This window comes from Salmo salar, chromosome 11 (genome assembly GCF_965601325.2).
Source record: "Salmo salar chromosome 11, fSalSal1, whole genome shotgun sequence".
In the NCBI taxonomy this organism is placed as follows: Eukaryota; Metazoa; Chordata; class Actinopteri; order Salmoniformes; family Salmonidae; genus Salmo; species Salmo salar.
This window is the reverse complement of record NC_138301.1, coordinates 9,335,522-9,353,850: the sequence shown is the minus strand read 5'-3', so window position 1 is coordinate 9,353,850 and position 18,329 is coordinate 9,335,522. Positions and strand designations below refer to the sequence as shown.

Here is an 18,329-nt window from a genome sequence, read left to right as displayed (position 1 = left end):
CGTTCCAATTCATCTCGAAGGTGTTCGATGCGGTTGAGGTCAGGGCTCTGCAGGCCAGTGAAATTCTTCCACACCGATCTCACAAACCATTCATATAGCGACCTCGCTTCGTGCATAGGGGCATTGTCATGCTGAAACAGGAAAGGGCTTTCCCAAACGTTGAAAGCACAGAATAGTTTAGAATGTCATTGTATGCTATAGTATTAAGATTTCCCTTCCCAGGAACTAAGGGGCCTAGCCCAAACCATTATTCCTCCTCCACCAAACTTTACAGTTGGCACAATCCGGCAGGTAGTGATTTTCTGGCATCCGCCAAAACCAGATTCGTCACTCCAGAGAATGCGTTTCCACTGCTCCAGAGTCCAATGGCGGCGAGCTTTACAAGACTCCAGTCGACGCTTAGCATTGCGCATGGTGATCTTAGGCTTGTGTGCGGCTGCTTGGCCATGGAAACCCATTTCATGAAGCTACCGACGAACAGTTCTTGTGCTGACGTTGCTTCCAGAGGTGTGTGTTGCAGTGTTGCAACTGAGGACAGACAATTTTTACGCACTTCAGCACTCGGTGGTCACACAAGCTCACATAACGGGGCCTACCACCTTGCGGCTGAGCCGTTGTTGCTCCTAGACATTTCCACTTCACAATAACAGCACTTATAGTTGACCGGAGAAGCTCTAGAAGGGCAGACATTTTATGAACTGACTTCATAAAAGGTGGCATCCTATGACGGTGCCACGTTGAAAGTCACTGATCTCTTCAGTAAGGCCATTCTGCTGCTAATGTTTGTTTATGGAGATTGCATGGCTGTGTCAATTTGATACACCTGTCAGCAATGGGTGTGGCTGAAATAGCTGAATCCACTGATTTGAAAGGGGTGTCCACATACTTTTGTATATATAGTGTATATTTTCTGGGTGATTTTAAATATTGACTGGCTTTCATCAAGCTCACTCAATAAAAACCTTCAAACTGGTTCAGGTTATCAGTCAATATAACCAGGAAAGTTACAAACAGCACAGGAATGCAATTCACATGTATTTAGCACATCTTTACTAATGCTGCAGGAATTTGCTTTAAAGCAGTATCCAAATCCATCAGATGTATTGACCACAATCTAGCAACCACAAAGTTCTGTGGTGTGAAATGAGGAGCAACCAGATGCTGCTCTTGACACATTCATGAAATTGCTTATTCCAGTTACTAATAAGCATGCACCCATAAAGAAAATGACTGTAAAAACTGTTAAACCCCCGTGGATTGATGAGGAAAAATTGTATGGTTCAGAGGGATGAGGTAGAAGAAATGGCAAATAAGTTTGGCTGCACAACCGATTGGCAAATGTACTGCAAATTGAGTATCATGTGACTAAACTGAATAAAAAGAAGAAATTATATTATGAAACAAAAATAAATAAAAAAAGACAAAACTCAGCTCCATCATTCATTGAATCAGATGGCTCATCACAAAACCTATATAAAATGATATTGCCAATTACTTTAATGATTTTTGCATTGGCGAGATTAGAAAACAAACGCTAACACTACACATCCAAGTATAACTGATCAAATTATGAAAGACAAGCACTGTCATTTTGAATTACGTAAAGCGAGTGGAAAATGTGAAAATATTGTCTATTAACAATAACAAGCCACTGGGGTCTGACAACTTGGATGGAAAATGACTGAGGATAATAGTGGACGATGTTGCCATTACTATTTGCCAAATCTTCAATCTAAGCCTGCTAGGAAGTGTGTGCCCTCAGGCCTGGAAGGAAGCAAAAGTAATTCCGTCATCCAAGAATAGTAAAGCCCCCTTTACTGGCTCAAATAGCTGACCAATCAGCCTGTTACCAACCCTTAGTAAACTTTTGGAAAAAATGGTGTTTGAACAGATACAGTGCTATTTTACTGTAAAGAAATTGACAACAGACTTTCAGCACGCTTATAGGGAAGGACATTCAACAAGAACGGCACTTCCACAAATGACTGATGATTGGCTGAGAGAAATTGATAATAAAATGATTGTGGGGGCTGTCTTGTTAGACTTCAGTGCAGCTTTTGACATTATTGATCATAGTCTGCTGCTGGAAAAACGTGTGTGTTATGGCTTTACACCACCTGCAATTATTTTGTACATTTTTTTGGGGGGGGGGGGGGTTGTTGAAATTTGACCACCTTTTTCTCCACAATTTCATGATATCCAATTGCGATCCAATCTTGTCTCATCGCTGCAACTCCCCAACGGGCCCGGGAGAGGCGAAGGTTGCGTCCTCCGAAACATGACCCGCCAAGCTGCGCTGCTTCTTAACACCTGCTCGCTTAACCTGGAAGCCAGCTGCACCAATGTGTCGAAGAAAACACTGTTCAACTGACGACTGAGGTCAGCTTGCAGGTGCCCGGCCTGCCACAAAGAGTCGCTAGAATGCGATGAGCCAAGGAAAGCCACCGGCCAGACCCTCCTCTAACCCAGACGACACTGGGCCAAATGTGCGCCACCCTATGGTACTCCCGGTCATGGCTGGCTGTGACACAGCCTGGGATCAGGCTGTAGTGACGCCTCAACACTGTAATGCAGTGCCTTGTGCCACTCGGGAGGCCTACCCCTGCTATATTATGGATAAAGAGTTACCTGTCTAACAGAACACAGAGGGTGTTCTTTAATGAAAGCCTCCCCAACATAATCCGGGTACAATCAGGAATTCCCCAGAGCAGCTGTCTAGGCCCCTTACTTGTTTCAATCTTTACTAATGACTCAACACTATACAAGTCAGCTACTACAGTGAGTGAAGAGCTGCAGTTAGTTTCAGAATCGGTGGCAAGGAACAAGTTAGTCCTAAATATTTCAAACTAAAGTATTGTTTTTGGGCCAAATTATTCCCTAAACCTCAACTAAATCTTGTAATAAATAATATGGAAATTGAGCAAGTTGAGGTGACTAAACTGCTTGGAGTAACGCTGGATTGTAAACTGTCATGGTCAAAACATGTTGATACAACATGAGCTAAGATGGGGAGAAGTCTGTCCATAATAAAATGTTGCTCTGCATTCTTAACAACATTAACAACAAAGCAGGTTCTACAGGCCCTAGTTTTGTCGCACCTGGACTACTGTTCAGTCATGTGGTCAGGTGCCACAAATTACAATTGGCTCAGAACAGGGCAGCATGGCTGGCCCTGAAATGTACACAGAGCTGACATTAATAATATGCATGTCAATCTCTCATGGCTCAAAGTGGAGGAGAGATTGACTTCATCACTACTTGTTTTTGTAAGAAGTGTTGACATGCTGAATGCACCGAGGTGTCTGTTTAAACTACTAGCACACCGCTCGGACACTCATGCATACCACAATCCCGAAGTCAAGAACATACTACATAGAGCCATGGCTATATGGAACTCTGTTCCACATCAGATAACTGATGCAAGAAGTAGAATCAGATTTTTTTGGTGAAGAGATGCACACACACAAGAACAGACACACGCATACAATACGCACACACAAGCTAGCACACCCACTCTACACACACGTACATTGTAATATTGTTGTATGGTGGTATTATACATTTTGTATTGTAGATATTTAGTGGCGTAATAATGTTATGTGATGTACTGTTTTTATCTTTTGTTTTATGTGTGATGTAAGTGCCTTAATGTGTTTGGACCCCAGAAAGAGTAGCAGATAATGGGGATCGCTAATAAATACAAATATTCACAGTTCTTGTTTATCCGTAATCATGGTAGCAGAAAATAATCTGAAACACAACCAAAACAAACTGCAAAAGCATCAAACAAGTTTGTAGAGTCACAAGCATGATGTATGTAGTCATTGCGTGCGAGGACTATGAGACAAAATACTAAACGTTTGACTACTTTAATACACATAAGTGAATTTCTCCAAATACTTTGGGTTGCCTAAAATGGGGGAACGACGACTATGTACAAAAAGTGCTGTAATTTCTAAACGGTTCACCCGATATCGATGAAAATTCTATCATTTCAAATGCTTTTGGACCTCACTGTATAATAGGCATATTTTCAGAATTTACCACGCTTGTATCAAGTTTCTTTTTAAACATCCTCAATGACACCCATAATTTTAGAGTTTGATTATGATCTATCGAATCTATTTGATGTAGGGTTTTTTCAGCTTTGTGCACAAGATTTCTGACCCCCCCCCAACATCAAACTATCCATAATGATATAGAGATTTGAGAGATATTATTATGGGAATTCTGGTGCAATCCCAGAAAGGTTGGGGGAAGGCTACTAAAACATTTCTGCAGCATTGAAGGTCCCCAAGAACACAGTGGCCTCCATCATTCTTAAATGGAAGAAGTTTGGAACCAAACTGAGCAATCGGGGGAGAAGAGCCTTGGTCAGGGATGTGAACAAGAACCCGATGGTCACTCTGAAAGAGCTCCAGAGTTCCTCTGTAGAGATGGGAGAACCTTCCAGAAGGACAACCATCTCTGCAGCACTCCACCAAAACAGGCCTTTATGGTAGAGTGGCCAGACAGAAGCCACTCCTCAGTAAAAAGGCACATGTCAGCCCGCTTGGAGTTTGCCAAAAGGCACCTAAAGGCTCTCAGACCTAGAGAAACAAGATTCTCTGGTCTGGTGAAATCAAGATCAAGATGCTGTGGGGATGTTTTTCAGCGGCAAGGACTGGGAGGCTAGTGTCGTGTCTTTGGCTATGCCGGATTAAGTGATATGACATGCTATTCTATAAAATCCTTTCTCTGTAATTAATATTACCTGATTGAGCTAATCATGTAAATGTAATTAACTAGAAAGTCAGGGCACCACGAAAGAGTGTTTATAGAGCTGTTATCTTCCGAATAAACTCTGAAAGACCTAGTAATATTTTACATCAATAGCAGTCAATATTAATCGTCACCTTATTTCAGTCTCATCTGAAAGTTGTAAATTCTTGGTTATCTTCACGAACTCTGGCTAACAAGTTGAATCAGCAATACAAAATTGGGTTTAATTATTTATTTCCTAAATACCTAACTAATCACACAGAATTACATATACACAGAATGCAAATTATGTCATACTGAAAACGTCCCTGGTAGACGGAACCTGTATGATGGCTTGTTACACAAAGAGAGGGGGTTGGGCTTGAATGAAAGAGCGGGAAGACTGAGGAACAAAGGGAGAAGCTAATCTTTTGTAAATACAGTATCTTATGCATTCTAAATTACCGCCCATTTGGAAAAGGAAAATGCAATAAATATTTACTCTGAGCTGCGCTTCGGTTGGTTGGTCGTAGATGCTGGTCGTGTTGCCCAACAGAGATCTTGCTGTCCTCGGAAGAATGTCTCTGGTAGTAAATTGGATACGTTGTAGTATCTTCGTTATGTGTTAGATTGGTTACGTCGTCCGTCCTTTCCTAGCCCACGTTTACAGCTGCTGTTGCTAACTCAACGGCTAGGATGTCTCACTTCTTTAGTGAATAAGAGTTCAAAGCTCATACCATTCACAACCAAAGCTCACGTTGAGGTTGGCTTGGTTCTGTAGTTGACATGTTAGTCCTTTTTAACGTATGGACCGTCGTCCTATCGTCCTCGGAACAGGAGGTTACATTTTCGTCAAGGGCTTATATAGTGGAGGGAGAGAAGGGTGTGTTTCATAGTTTATAACCAATGTCTCTTCACAGGGGCGGGCCACTGATTGAGCAGGGCTCTAACCTTATGAAAACCCAATTCTCTCATTTGGAAGCTAAGATTACATTTAATCTTATCACAAATAGTTTCATATTCAAACATTTAATTTGCACAACAATTCCATGTGAATCTGATAACTAGAATGTGTAGACTTTCCCAGATACAGTTTATGTCGTCCTGTCATCAGTCATAATGTCTCAGATGACAACCGAACAGACATCCTATTCACTAAGTACCAACGCATATTTTCAACTGGTTCTATTACCGAAATATGGTTCCTTTCCCCCCACTTGTTTGATGTTCCCAGACTCTCTATGTTTAACAAAGGCTATTCAAGAGTCCTTCAGTAGAGTCAGAGAGAGAGGGAAGGGAGAAAGGTATTTATGGGGGGGATCATAAACCTTACCCACAGGCCAACGTCATGACACTAGTCAGGATCGAGGGAAAGATGAACAGAGCAAAGTACAGAGAGATCCTTGATGAAAACCTGCTCCAGAGCGCTCAGGACCTCAGACTGGGGCGAAGGTTCACCTTCCAACAGGACAACGACCCTAAGCTCACAGCCAAGACAACGCAGGAGTGGCTACGGGACAAGTCTCTGAATGTCCTTGAGTGGCCCAGCCAGAGCCCGGATTTGAACCCGATCTAACCTCTCTGGAGAGAACTGAAAATAGCTGTGCAGCGACGCTCCCACTCAGACCTGACAGAGCTTGAGAGGATCTGCAGAGAAGAATGGTAGAAACTCCCCAAATACAGGTGTGCCAAGCTTGTAGCATCATAGCCAAGAAGACTCGAGGCTGTAATTGCTGCCTAAGGTGCTTCAACAAAGTACTGAGTAAAGGGTCTGAATACTTATGTAATTTTTTTTCTTTGTCATTATGGGGTATTGTGTGTAGATTTATAATACATTTTACAATATGTTACGTTACAATAAGGCTGTAACGTAACAAAATGTGGAAAAATCAAGTGGTCTGAATACTTTCACAATATACTGTAAATATTACCTTATATTCAACAATGTGAGCTGAGGTGAGGCACATCTCTTTAGTTGAGATCTTTAGTTCTAAGAAATTAACTCTATGTTAATCAGGACTGTGTTGTGTAGTTCAGCTTCCAGTAGATGACTAAGGGTTAATGTTTTGGGGCAGCAGGTAGCCTAGTAACCGTTGGGCCAGTAACCGAAAGGTTGCTAGATCGAATCCCCAAGCTGACATGGTAAAAATCTGTCGTTCTGCCCATGTTAACCCACTGTTCCTAGGCTGTCATTGTGAATAAAAATTTGTTCTTAACTGACTTGCCTAGTTAAATAAAAATGTTTGTGAATATTACATGTACTGTTCTGAGAGTTGAGGTCCATATAGCAAATATCAAATTTGACTACAAGTCATTGTCATAATTGGCATGGATGTTTTGTGAATACCCACATTAAATATTCAGTGACGGCCTGCTTTGTCAATTGCTGTAAATATTAAATTTGGCGGCACGAGGGAGGACTACTGATGGAATAAGCTTGTCCTAATAGTCAGGCTGAGTTTTATGGTCTGATAGTTATTCCACATAACCATAAAACAAAAAGTGGATGGAATATCCATTTATATGTAAATGATACAGTCTTATGCTCAGCTGGCCCCTCCCCGGATTTTGTGTTAAACGCTCTACACAAAGCTTTCTTAATGTCCAACAAGCTTTCTCTGCCCCGAACACCTCCAAAACAAAGGTAATGTGGTTTGGTAAGAAGAATGCCCCTCTCCACCTTAGGTGTGATTACTACCTCTGAGGGTTTAGAGCTTGAGGTAGTCACCTCATACAAGTACTTGGGAGTATGGCTAGACGGTACACTGTCCTTCTCTCAGTGCATATCAAACCTGCAGGCTAAAGTTAAATCTAGACTTGGTTTCCTCTATCGTAATCGCTCCTCTTTCACCCAAGCTGTCAAACTAACCCTGATTCGGATGACCATCCTACCCATGGTAGATTACGGAGAAGTAATTTATAGATCGGTAGGTAAGGGTGCTCTCGAACGGCAAGATGTTAGTTACCTTTCGGCCATCAGATTTGCCACAAATGCTCCTTATAGGACACATCACTGCACTCTATACTCCTCTGTAAACTGGTCATCTCTGTATACCCATTGCAAGACCCACTGGTTGATGCTTATTTATAAAACCTTCTTAGGCCTCACTCCCCCCTATCGGAGATATCGACTGCAGCCCTCAACCTCCACATACAACACCCGTTCTGCCAGTCACATTCTGTTAAAAGGTCCCCAAAGCACACACATCCCTGGGTCGCTAGTCTTTTCAGTTCGCTGCAGCTAGCGACTGGAACGAGCTGCAACAAACACCCAAACTGGACAGTTTTATCTCAATCTCTTCATTCAAAGACTCAGTCATGGACACTTACTGGCAGTTGTGGCTGCTTTGCGTGATGTATTATTGTGCCTACCTTCTTGCCCGTTGTGCTGTTGTCTGTGCCCAATGATGTTTGTACCACGTTTTGTGCTGCTACCATGTTGTGCTGCTGTCATGTTGTGTTGTCATGTGTTGCTGCCTTGCTATGTTGTTGGCTTAGGTCTCTCTTTATGTAGTGTTGTGTTGTCTCTCATGTCGTGAAGTGTGTTTTGTCCTAGATATATATATATTTTTTATCCCAGCCCCCGTCCCGGCTGGAGGCCTTTGGCCTTTCGGTAGGCCGTCATTGTAAATAAGAATTTGTTCTTAACTGGCTTGCCTAGTTAAATAAATAAATAAAATAAATATGTAACCTTGATAACTTTGAAGCATAATTAATGCACTCACTAACTACTGTTCTAAGCAATACACTGAGATAGAAACACTCACCAGCCCAAATGGCAGATGTGACCACAGATGGGTTTCAGCAGCTACAGTTGAAGTCTGAAGTTTACATACACTTAGGTTGGAGTCATTAAAAATTGTTTTTCAACCACTCCATAAATTTCTTGTTAACAAACTATAGTTTTGGCAAGTCGGTTAGGACATCTACTTTGTGCATGACACAAGTCATTTTTCCAACAATTGTTTACAGACAGATTATTTCACTTATAATTCACTGTATCACAATTTCAGTGGGTCAGAAGTTTACATACACTAAATTGACTGTGCCGTTAAACAGCTTGGAAAATTCCAGAAAATGATGTCATGGCTTTAGAAGCTTCTGATAGGCTAATTGACATCATTTGTGTCAATTGGAGGTGTACCTGTGGATGTATTTCAAGGCCTACCTTCAAACTCAGTGCCTCTTTGCTTGACTTCATGTGAAACTCAAAAGAAATCCGCCAAGACCTCAGAAAACAAATTGTAGACCTCCACAAGTCTGGTTCATCCTTGGGTGCAATTTCCAAATGCCTGAAGATACCACGTTCATCTGTACAAACAATAGTACGCAAGTATAAACACCATGGGACCACGCAGCCGTCAAGCCGTCATACCGCTCAGGAAGGAAACGTGTTCTGTCTCCTAGAGATGAACGTACTTTGGTGTGAAAAGTGCAAATCAATCCCAGAACAACAGCAAAGGACCTTGTGAAGATGCTGGAGGAAACTGGTAAAAAAGTATCTATATCCACAGTAAAACGAGTCCTATATCGACATAACCTGAAAGGCCGCTCAGCAAGGAAGAAGCCACTACTCCAAAACTGCCATAAAAAAGCCAGACTACAGTTTGCAACTGCACATGGGGACAAAGATCATACTTTTTGGAGAAATGTCCTCTGGTCTGATGAAACAAAAATACAACTGTATGGCCATAATGACCATCGTTATGTTTGGAGGAAAAAGGGGGAGGCTTGCAAGCCGAAGAACACCATCCCAACTGTGAACCAGGGGGGTGGCAGCATCATGTTGTGGGGTGCTTTGCTGCAGGAGGGACTGGTGCACTTCACAAAATAGATGGCCACACGAGGTAGGAAAATTCTGTGGATATATTGAAGTAACATTTCAAGACATCAGTCAGGAAGTTAAAGCTTGGTCGCAAATGGGTCTTCCAAATGGACAATGACCCCAAGCATACTTCCAAAGTTGTGGCAAAATGGCGTAAGGACAACAAAGTCAAGGTATTGGAGTGGCCATCACAAAGCCCTGACCTGAATCCTATAGAACATTTGTGGGCAGAACTGAAAAAGCGTGTGCGAGAAAGGAGGCCTGCAAACCTGACTCAGTTACACCAGCTCTGTCAGGAGGAAGGCTACTCGAAACGTTTGACCCAAGTTAAACAATTTAAAGGCAATGCTACCAAATACACTCAGTAAGTATGTAAACTTCTGACACACTAGGAATGTGATGAGAGAAATAAAAGCTGAAATAAATCATTCTCTCTACTATTATTCTGACATTTCACATTCTTAAAATAAAGTGGTGATCCTAACTGACCTAAGACGGAATTTTTACAAGGATTGAATGTCAGGAATTGTGAAAAACTGAGTTTAAATGTATTTGGCTAAGGTGTATGTAAACTTCCGACTTCAACTGTATGTGTTACAATAGCAGCTTTCTGTGGGCTATTTTAATCCTCACAAGCTGGCATATCAACTGTAAGTAGATTTTTATTAAACTTAAAGTCCCTATATTCTCCTAGGTGAAAAACACATTTTTGTTGTTAACAGCTTTTGATTATTATAATTTTAACACCCCTTCCCTGTGGGCCTGAAAGCAAAGAAAGTAAAACAGTATATACAGTGTCTTCAGAATGTGTTCATATCCCTTGACTTATTAGTAAAAGGGGTGTAAATACTTTCTTCAGTCACTATATACAGTAACCGTCAAAAGTTTGGACACACCTAGTCATTCAAGGTTTTATTTTTACTATTTTCTACATTGTAGAATAATAGTGAAGACATCAACACTATGAAATAACACATATGGAATCATGTAGTAACCAAAAAAGTTTTAAACAAATCAAAATACATTTTATATTTGAGATTCTTCAAAGTAGCCACCCTTTGCCTTGATGACAGCTTTGCACACTCTTGGCATTCTCTCAACCAGCTTCATGAGGTAGTCACCTGGAATGCATTTCAATTAACAGGTGTGCCTTGTTAAAAGTTAAATAGTGGAATTTATTTCCTTAATGCGTTTGAGCCAATCAGTTGTGTTGTGACAAGGTAGGGGGGTATACAGAAGATGCTAAGATAAATGAAAGAATACAAATATTCCAAAACATGCAACAAGGCACTAAAGTACAAAAAAATTGGGGCAAAGCCAACACAACACATCACTGAGCACCACTCTTCATATTTTAAAGCATGGTGGTGGCGCCATCATGTTATGGGTATGTTTTTTTGTTTGTTGATAAAAAGAAATAAAATAGAGCTAAGCACAGGCAAAATCCTAGAGGAAAATCTGGTTCAGTCTGCTTTCCAACAGACACTAGGAGACAAATTCATCTTTCAGCAGGACAATAACAAGGCCATATATACACTGGAGTTGGTTACCAAGACAACCTTGAATGTTCCTTAGTGGCCTAGATACAGTTTAAATCGGCTTGAAAATCTATGGAAAGACTTAAATGTCTGTCTAGCAATGACGATTACCAACTTGACAGAGCTTAAAGAATTTAAAAAATAATGTGTCAATTTTGTACAATACAGGTGTGCAAATCTCTTAGAGACATATCCAGAAAGACGTCTGTAATCGCTGCTAAAGGTGATTCTAACATGTATTGACCCAGTGGTGTGAATACTTATGTAAATTAGATATTTCTGCATTTCATTTTCAATAAATGTACAAAAATGTCAAAACACGTTTTCGCTTTGTCATTATGTGTTATTGTGTGTAGATGGGAGAGAAATCTATTTTGATTTACATTTACATTACATTTTAGTCATTTAGCAGACGCTCTTATCCAGAGCGACTTACAGTAGTGAATGCATTCAGTTCATACAACTCAGTCCGGCTTTTAACTTACTCTTGAAAGTTGTAATAGTAGAATGCACAAATTGGGAAGTGCATCATCAGTTTTTTTCTCGTCATGTCAGTCATTGCATACCTTTCCCCAATCCTGGAAGGGGGGCCTGAGTGAAAAAGTTTGGGAACACTTGACCCATTGTACAACATCAGGTCTTACCAACACAAGCCCCAGGATCTCTTTACACCATGATCACTCACTTTTCAAAACAAATGCCAGATGCACACAGAGGACATGTCTCAACTTTTCATTGAGAGGATTTTAGCATCTCAATTTTGTCTTTTCTTTAATGAAATTCCTGTACGGTTAAAATGTGTTTTGTACAGGAATCCTTATAGAATCCATTATGTTATTTTTCTTCTCATGTTTTCTTAATATAGTGTTATCCTGTTAGGTTGGCTCTGCATTCATAAACAAAATGTCATTGTTTGCTGTATATGTCATTGTTGAGTATTCAATCTTGTTCAAAGTAAATAGCCTACTTCCTGACCTTAAATAGAAACATTTTATAGAGAAGCCTAGACTTAACTATATCCTTTTAATACCAACAACCATGACATGACTGTGCTAAGCACAGAAAGAAAAGTTAGACGCATAGAATGTGGGATTAGGGACATGATTGCAGTGGCGACCCGTCATTCAGGGCAGCTGAGGCTAAACCCCACCTGTTCCGAGACACCTGTTTAGCAAAAAATATATATACAGTACCAGTCAAAAGTTTGGACACATCTTATCATTCAAGGGTTTTTCTTTATTTTTTACTATTTTCTACAATGTAGAATAATAGTGAAGACATCTAAACTATGAAATAACACATATGGAATCATGTTGTAACCCAAAAAGTGTTAAACAAATCAAAATATATATATATTTTAGATTCTTCAAAGGAGCCACCCTTTGCCTTGATGACAGCTTTGCACACTCTTGGCATTCTCTCAACCAGCTTCATGAGGAATGCTTTTCCAACGCATATGCTGAGCACTTGTTGTCTACTTTTCCTTCACTCCGCGGTCCAACTCATCCAAAACCATCTCAATTGGGTTGAGTTCGGGTGATTGGGGAGGCCAGGTCATCTGATGCAGCACTCCATCACTCTCCTTAAGGGTTAAATAACCCTTAAACAGCCTGGAAGTGTGTTTTGGGTCATTGTACTGTTGAAAAACAAGTGATAGTCCCACTAAGCACAAACCAGATTGGATGGCGTATCGCTGAAGAATGCTGTGGTAGCCATGCTGTTGTCCTTAAGCCATTTTACCACAACTTTGGAAGTATGCTTGGGGTCATTGTCCATTTGGAAGACCCATTTGCGACCAAGCTTTAACTTCCTGACTGATGTCTTGAGATGTTGCTTCAATATATCCACATAATTTTCCTGCCTCATGATGCCATCTATTTTGTGATGTGCACCAGTCCCTTCTGCAGCAAAGCACCCACACAACATGATGCTGCCACCCCCGTGCTTCACGGTTGGGATTGTGTTCTTCGGCTTGCAAGCAGTTTTATTTTTGTTTCATCAGACCAGAGGACATTTCTCCAAAAAATACGATATTTGTCCCCATGTGCAGTTGCAAACCGTAGTCTGGCTTTTTTATGGCGGTTTCGGAGCAGTGGCTTCTTCCTTGCTGAGTGGCCTTTCAGGTTATGTCGATATAGGACTCATTTTACTGTGAATATAGATACTTTTGTACTTGTTTCCTCCAGCATCTTCACCAGGTCCTTTGCTGTTGTTCTTGGATTGATTTGCACTTTTTGCACAAAAGTACTTTCATCTCTAGGAGACAGAACGCGTCTCCTTCCTGAGCGGTATGACGGCTGCGTGGTCCCATGGTGTTTATACTTGCGTACTATTGTTTGTACAGATGAACGTGGTACCTTCAGGCGTTTGGAAATTGCCCCCAAGGATGAACCAGACTTGTTCTGAGGTCTTGGCTAATTTCTTTTGATTTTCCCATGATGTCAAGCAAAGAGGCACTGAGTTTGAAGGTAGGCCTTGAAATATACTGCTCAAAAAAATAAAGGGAACACTTAAACAACACATCCTAGATCTGAATGAAAGAAATAATCTTATTAAATACTTTTTTCTTTACATAGTTGAATGTGCTGACAACAAAATCACACAAAAATTATCAATGGAAATCCAATTTATCAACCCATGGAGGTCTGGATTTGGAGTCACACTCAAAATTAAAGTGGAAAACCACACTACAGGCTGATCCAACTTTGATGTAATGTCCTTAAAACAAGTCAAAATGAGTCTCAGTAGTGTGTGTGGCCTCCACGTGCCTGTATGACCTCCCTACAACGCCTGGGCATGCTCCTGATGAGGTGGCAGATGGTCTCCAGAGGGATCTCCTCCCAGACCTGGACTAAAGCATCCGCCAACTCCTGGACAGTCTGTGGTGCAATGTGGCGTTGGTGGATGGAGCGAGACATGATGTCCCAGATGTGCTCAATTGGATTCAGGTCTGGGGAACGGGCTGGCCAGTCCATAGCATCAATGCCTTCCTCTTGCAGGAACTGCTGACACACTCCAGCCACATGAGGTCTAGCATTGTCTTGCATTAGGAGGAACCCAGGGCCAACCGCACCAGCATATGGTCTCACAAGGGGTCTGAGGATCTCATCACGGTACCTAATGGCAGTCAGGCTACCTTTGGCGAGCACATGGAGGGCTGTGCGGCCCCCCAAAGAAATGCCATCCCACACCATGACTGACCCACCGCCAAACCGGTCATGCTGGAGGATGTTGCAGGCAGCAGAACGTTTTCCACGGCGTCTCCAGACTCTGTCACGTGCTCAGTGTGAACCTGCTTTCATCTGTGAAGAGCCAGTGGCGAATTTGCCAATCTTGGTGTTCTCTGGCAAATGCCAAACGTCCTGCACGGTGTTGGGCTGTAAGCACAACCCCCACCTGTTGACGTCGGGCCCTCATACCACCCTCATGGAGTCTGTTTCTGACCGTTTGAGCAGACACATGCACATTTGTGGCCTGCTGGAGGTCATTTTGCAGGGCTCTGGCAGTGCTTCTCCTGCTCCTCCTTGCACAAAGGTGGAGGTAGCGGTCCTGCTGCTGGGTTGTTGCCCTCCTACGGCCTCCTCCACGTCTCCTGATGTACTGGCCTGTTTCCTGGTAGCGCCTCCATGCTCTGGACACTACGCTGACAGACACAGCAAACCTTCTTGCCACAGCTCGCATTGATGTGCCATCCTGGATGAGCTGCACTACCTGAGCCACTTGTGTGGGTTGTAGACTCCGTCTCATGCTACCACTAGAGTGAAAGCACCGCCAGCATTCAAAAGTGACCAAAACATCAGCCAGGAAGCATAGGAACTGAGAAGTGGTCTGTGGTCCCCACTTGCAGAACCACTCCTTTATTGGGGGTGTCTTGCTAATTGCCTATAATTTCCACCTGTTGTCTATTCCATTTGCACAACAGCATGTGAAATTTATTGTCAATCAGTGTTGCTTCCTAAGTGGGCAGTTTGATTTCACAGAAGTGTGATTGACTTGGAGTTACATTGTGTTGTTTAAGTGTTCCCTTTATTTTCCTGAGCAGTGTACATCCACAGGTACACCTCCAATTGACTCAAATGATGTCAATTAGCCTCTCAGAAGCCTCTTTAGCCATAACATCATTTTCTGGAATTTTCCGAGCTGTTTAAAGGCTCAGTCAACTTAGTGCACATTAACCTCTGACCCTCTGAAATTGTGATCCATGAATTATAAGTGAAATAATCTGTCTGTAAACAATTGTTGGAAAAATTACTTGTCATGCACAAAGTAGATGTCCTAACCGACTTGCCAAAATTATAGTTTGTTAACAAGAAATTTGTGGAGTGGTTGAAAAATGAGTTTTATTGACTCCAACCTAAGTGTATGTAAACTTTCGACTTCAACTGTATCTACCGTAGCTTTGATTTGACTGTTCATGTCAACATCATACTTTTCAGGCTGTAATACTAGTACTCCGGGATGCTGGCCTTCTAGGCAGAGTTGCAAAGAAAAAGCCGTATCTCAGACTGGCCAATAAAAATAAAAGATTAACACAGACACTGACGGGACAGAGAAAATCTGCCTAGAAGGCCAGCATCCCGGAGTCGCCTCTTCACTGTTGACGATGAGACTGGTGTTTTGCGGGTACTGTTTAATGAAGCTGCCAGTTGAGGACTTGTGAGGAGTCTGATTCTCAAACTAGACACTAATGTACTGCCTGCTTAACCCGGAAGCCAGCTGCACCAATGTGTCAGAGGAAACATTGTTCAACTGATGACCGAGGTCAGCCTGCAGGCGCCCGGCCCATCGCTAGAGCGCTATGAGCCAAGTATAGCCCCCCCCAGCCAAACCCTCACCTACTCAGATGACGCTAGGTCAATTGTCCCGATCACAGCCGGTTGTGACCACAAACACATTTCTAATCAAATGTTGTTTTGGAGTTCTGATGTTCTCATGCATTTGGTACGGAAGACTGATCTACCAAGCTAGAAATAGCTAAACGACTGTAGACATGGGGGTAAAAAAAGGAATGGTTATTCATGGGGTCACACAGATGTTGGGTGAATGTGAATGTAATAACATTGATGAGAACTGTGAGAAAGAAATGCCCCTAGGCCATAGCAGGGAGACGTTGTCGAGGATCTTGACAGATTGTGACAGCGAGATCGAGACATTTAGTAGCCTACGATGACTCGTTGATCTGTGCAAAACACTCGAGATGGGCCTAGGGACCATTGTCTATTTTCATGGGTTTTGTGAACATCCAGACATTCTTCGTATTGAAGTTGCTATACTTCTATTCATTTATATGTAATAAATCCCTCCAGATTAACTAGTTCATTAAATAAATTATGAATTCACTGTTAACAATGGATTCTAATTTACTGTATTTCTTGATGGTGGAAGAAAAAAAACTCGAGGATAAATCGATTTGGACAAGCCAAACATTTTATTAAACACCATCATAAGAACCACGCACTTTTAGTACTCGCATGGCCTGTTTTACTAAATGCCCTCTTGACCTGCATTCCTTAGCTCTCCTCTCATTTCAAAACACTTACATTATAGAATGATTCAAAATAATTTAAAACATATTTAAAAAAGGATTACAGCTCAATGTGTATTTCTATATATTACATGTATGTGTTGAGCACAAAATGAGCGAATAACATTTTATTGAGCAAAAACCATCCATCGTCTCCCGATATGACATTGGGGGTTGTTTAACAGTACAGGTTGTTGTGAAGAGGTTACATGAGGATTGGTCTGCGAGGGTGTCGCTGAGAAAGAGTGGAGGGAGAGGGTCTGTGGGAGGGGAGGGGTGTGTGTGTGCCTCCCTCATTCCCAGAGTCCTTTGGGGCAAAGCTAGGCGTAGAAGGTCTCCACTTTGACTGCATGGCAGAACATCGTCATAGAGAACACCAAACCCAGAATCTACACAAAGGGAACACATACACAATCAAAATCAATGTGACACAACTACATCATCAATAAAAGTGGCCGTGTCCGAATACCCATACTTGCGTCCTAAATAGTAGGCCGTTTGAGTACGCAAATGTTTTGACATTTTATAGCAGAAAATCTAGTTTACTTTAAATGCCCGGATGTCATACTCATTTCGGCTTTGACAACAGCTGATAATCAAGATATGGGGATTTGCTACAGAAATGAACCAATCACACAAAACAATGCAATCGCATAAGACGCATTCTCAGTATGCGGAAATAGAAAGTTTTATAGTTTATACACTACCGCTCAAAGGTTTTAGAACACCTACTTCCTTCTACATTGTAGAATAATAGTGAAGACATCAAAACTATGCAATAACACATGGAATCATGTAGTAACTGGAAAAGTGTTCAACAAATCAAAATATATTTAAGATTTTTCAAATAGCCACCCTTCGCCTTGATGACAGCTTTGCACACTCTTGGCATTTTCTCAACCAGCTTCATGAGGTAGTCACCTGGAATGCATTTCAATTAACAGGTGTGTCTTAAGTTAATTTGTGGAATTTCTTTCCTTCTTAATGCGTTTGAGCCAATCAGTTGTGTTGTGACAAGGTAGGGGTGGTATACAGAAGATAGCCGTATTTGGTAAAAGACCAAGTCCATATTATGGCAAGAATAGCTCAAATAAGCAAAGAGAAACAACAGTTCATCATTACTTTAAGACATGGTCTGTCAATATGGAAAATGTCAAGAACTTTGAAAGTTTCTTCAAGTGCAGTTGTAAAAACCATCAAGCGCTATGATGAAACTGTCTCTCATGAGGACTGCCACAGGAATGGAAGACCCCGAGTTACCTCTACTGTAGAGGATAAGTTCATTAGAGTTACCAGCCTCAAAAATTGCAGCCAAAATAAATGCTTCAGAGCTCAAGTAACAGACACATCAACATCAACTGTTCAGAGGAGACTGTGTGAAGCAGGCCTTCATGGTCGAATTGCTGCAAAGAAACCACTACTAAAGGACACCAATAAGAAGAAGAGACTTGCTTGGGCCAAGAAACACGAGAAATGGACATTAGACCGGTGGACATTTGATTTTTGGTTCCAACCGCCATGTCTTTGTGAGATGCGGAGTGGGTGAACGGATGATCTCCGCATGTGTATTTCCCACTGGGAAGCATTAAGGAGGTGTGATGGTGTGGGGGTGCTTTGTTGGTGACACTCTGTAATTTATTTAGAATTCAAGGCACACTTAATCAGCATGGCTACCACAGCATTCTGCAGCGTTACGCCATCC

The 18,329-nt window shown here is 41.7% G+C and overlaps 1 protein-coding gene across 2 annotated transcripts in view; it reads right to left on the bottom strand.

Moving 5' to 3' along the window:
* Window positions 1-16,512: 16,512 nt before the first annotated feature.
* Window positions 16,513-18,329, bottom strand: part of LOC106561924 (tetraspanin-4) — a 109,178-nt gene continuing 107,361 nt past the window's right edge. For both annotated transcript variants that reach the window (XM_045688973.2, XM_014126328.3), the window contains one exon: window positions 16,513-17,016. In XM_045688973.2, the coding sequence (XP_045544929.1) occupies window positions 16,948-17,016 (69 nt within the window). In that variant the 3' untranslated portion in view covers window positions 16,513-16,947. The remainder of the gene's footprint in view (window positions 17,017-18,329) is intronic.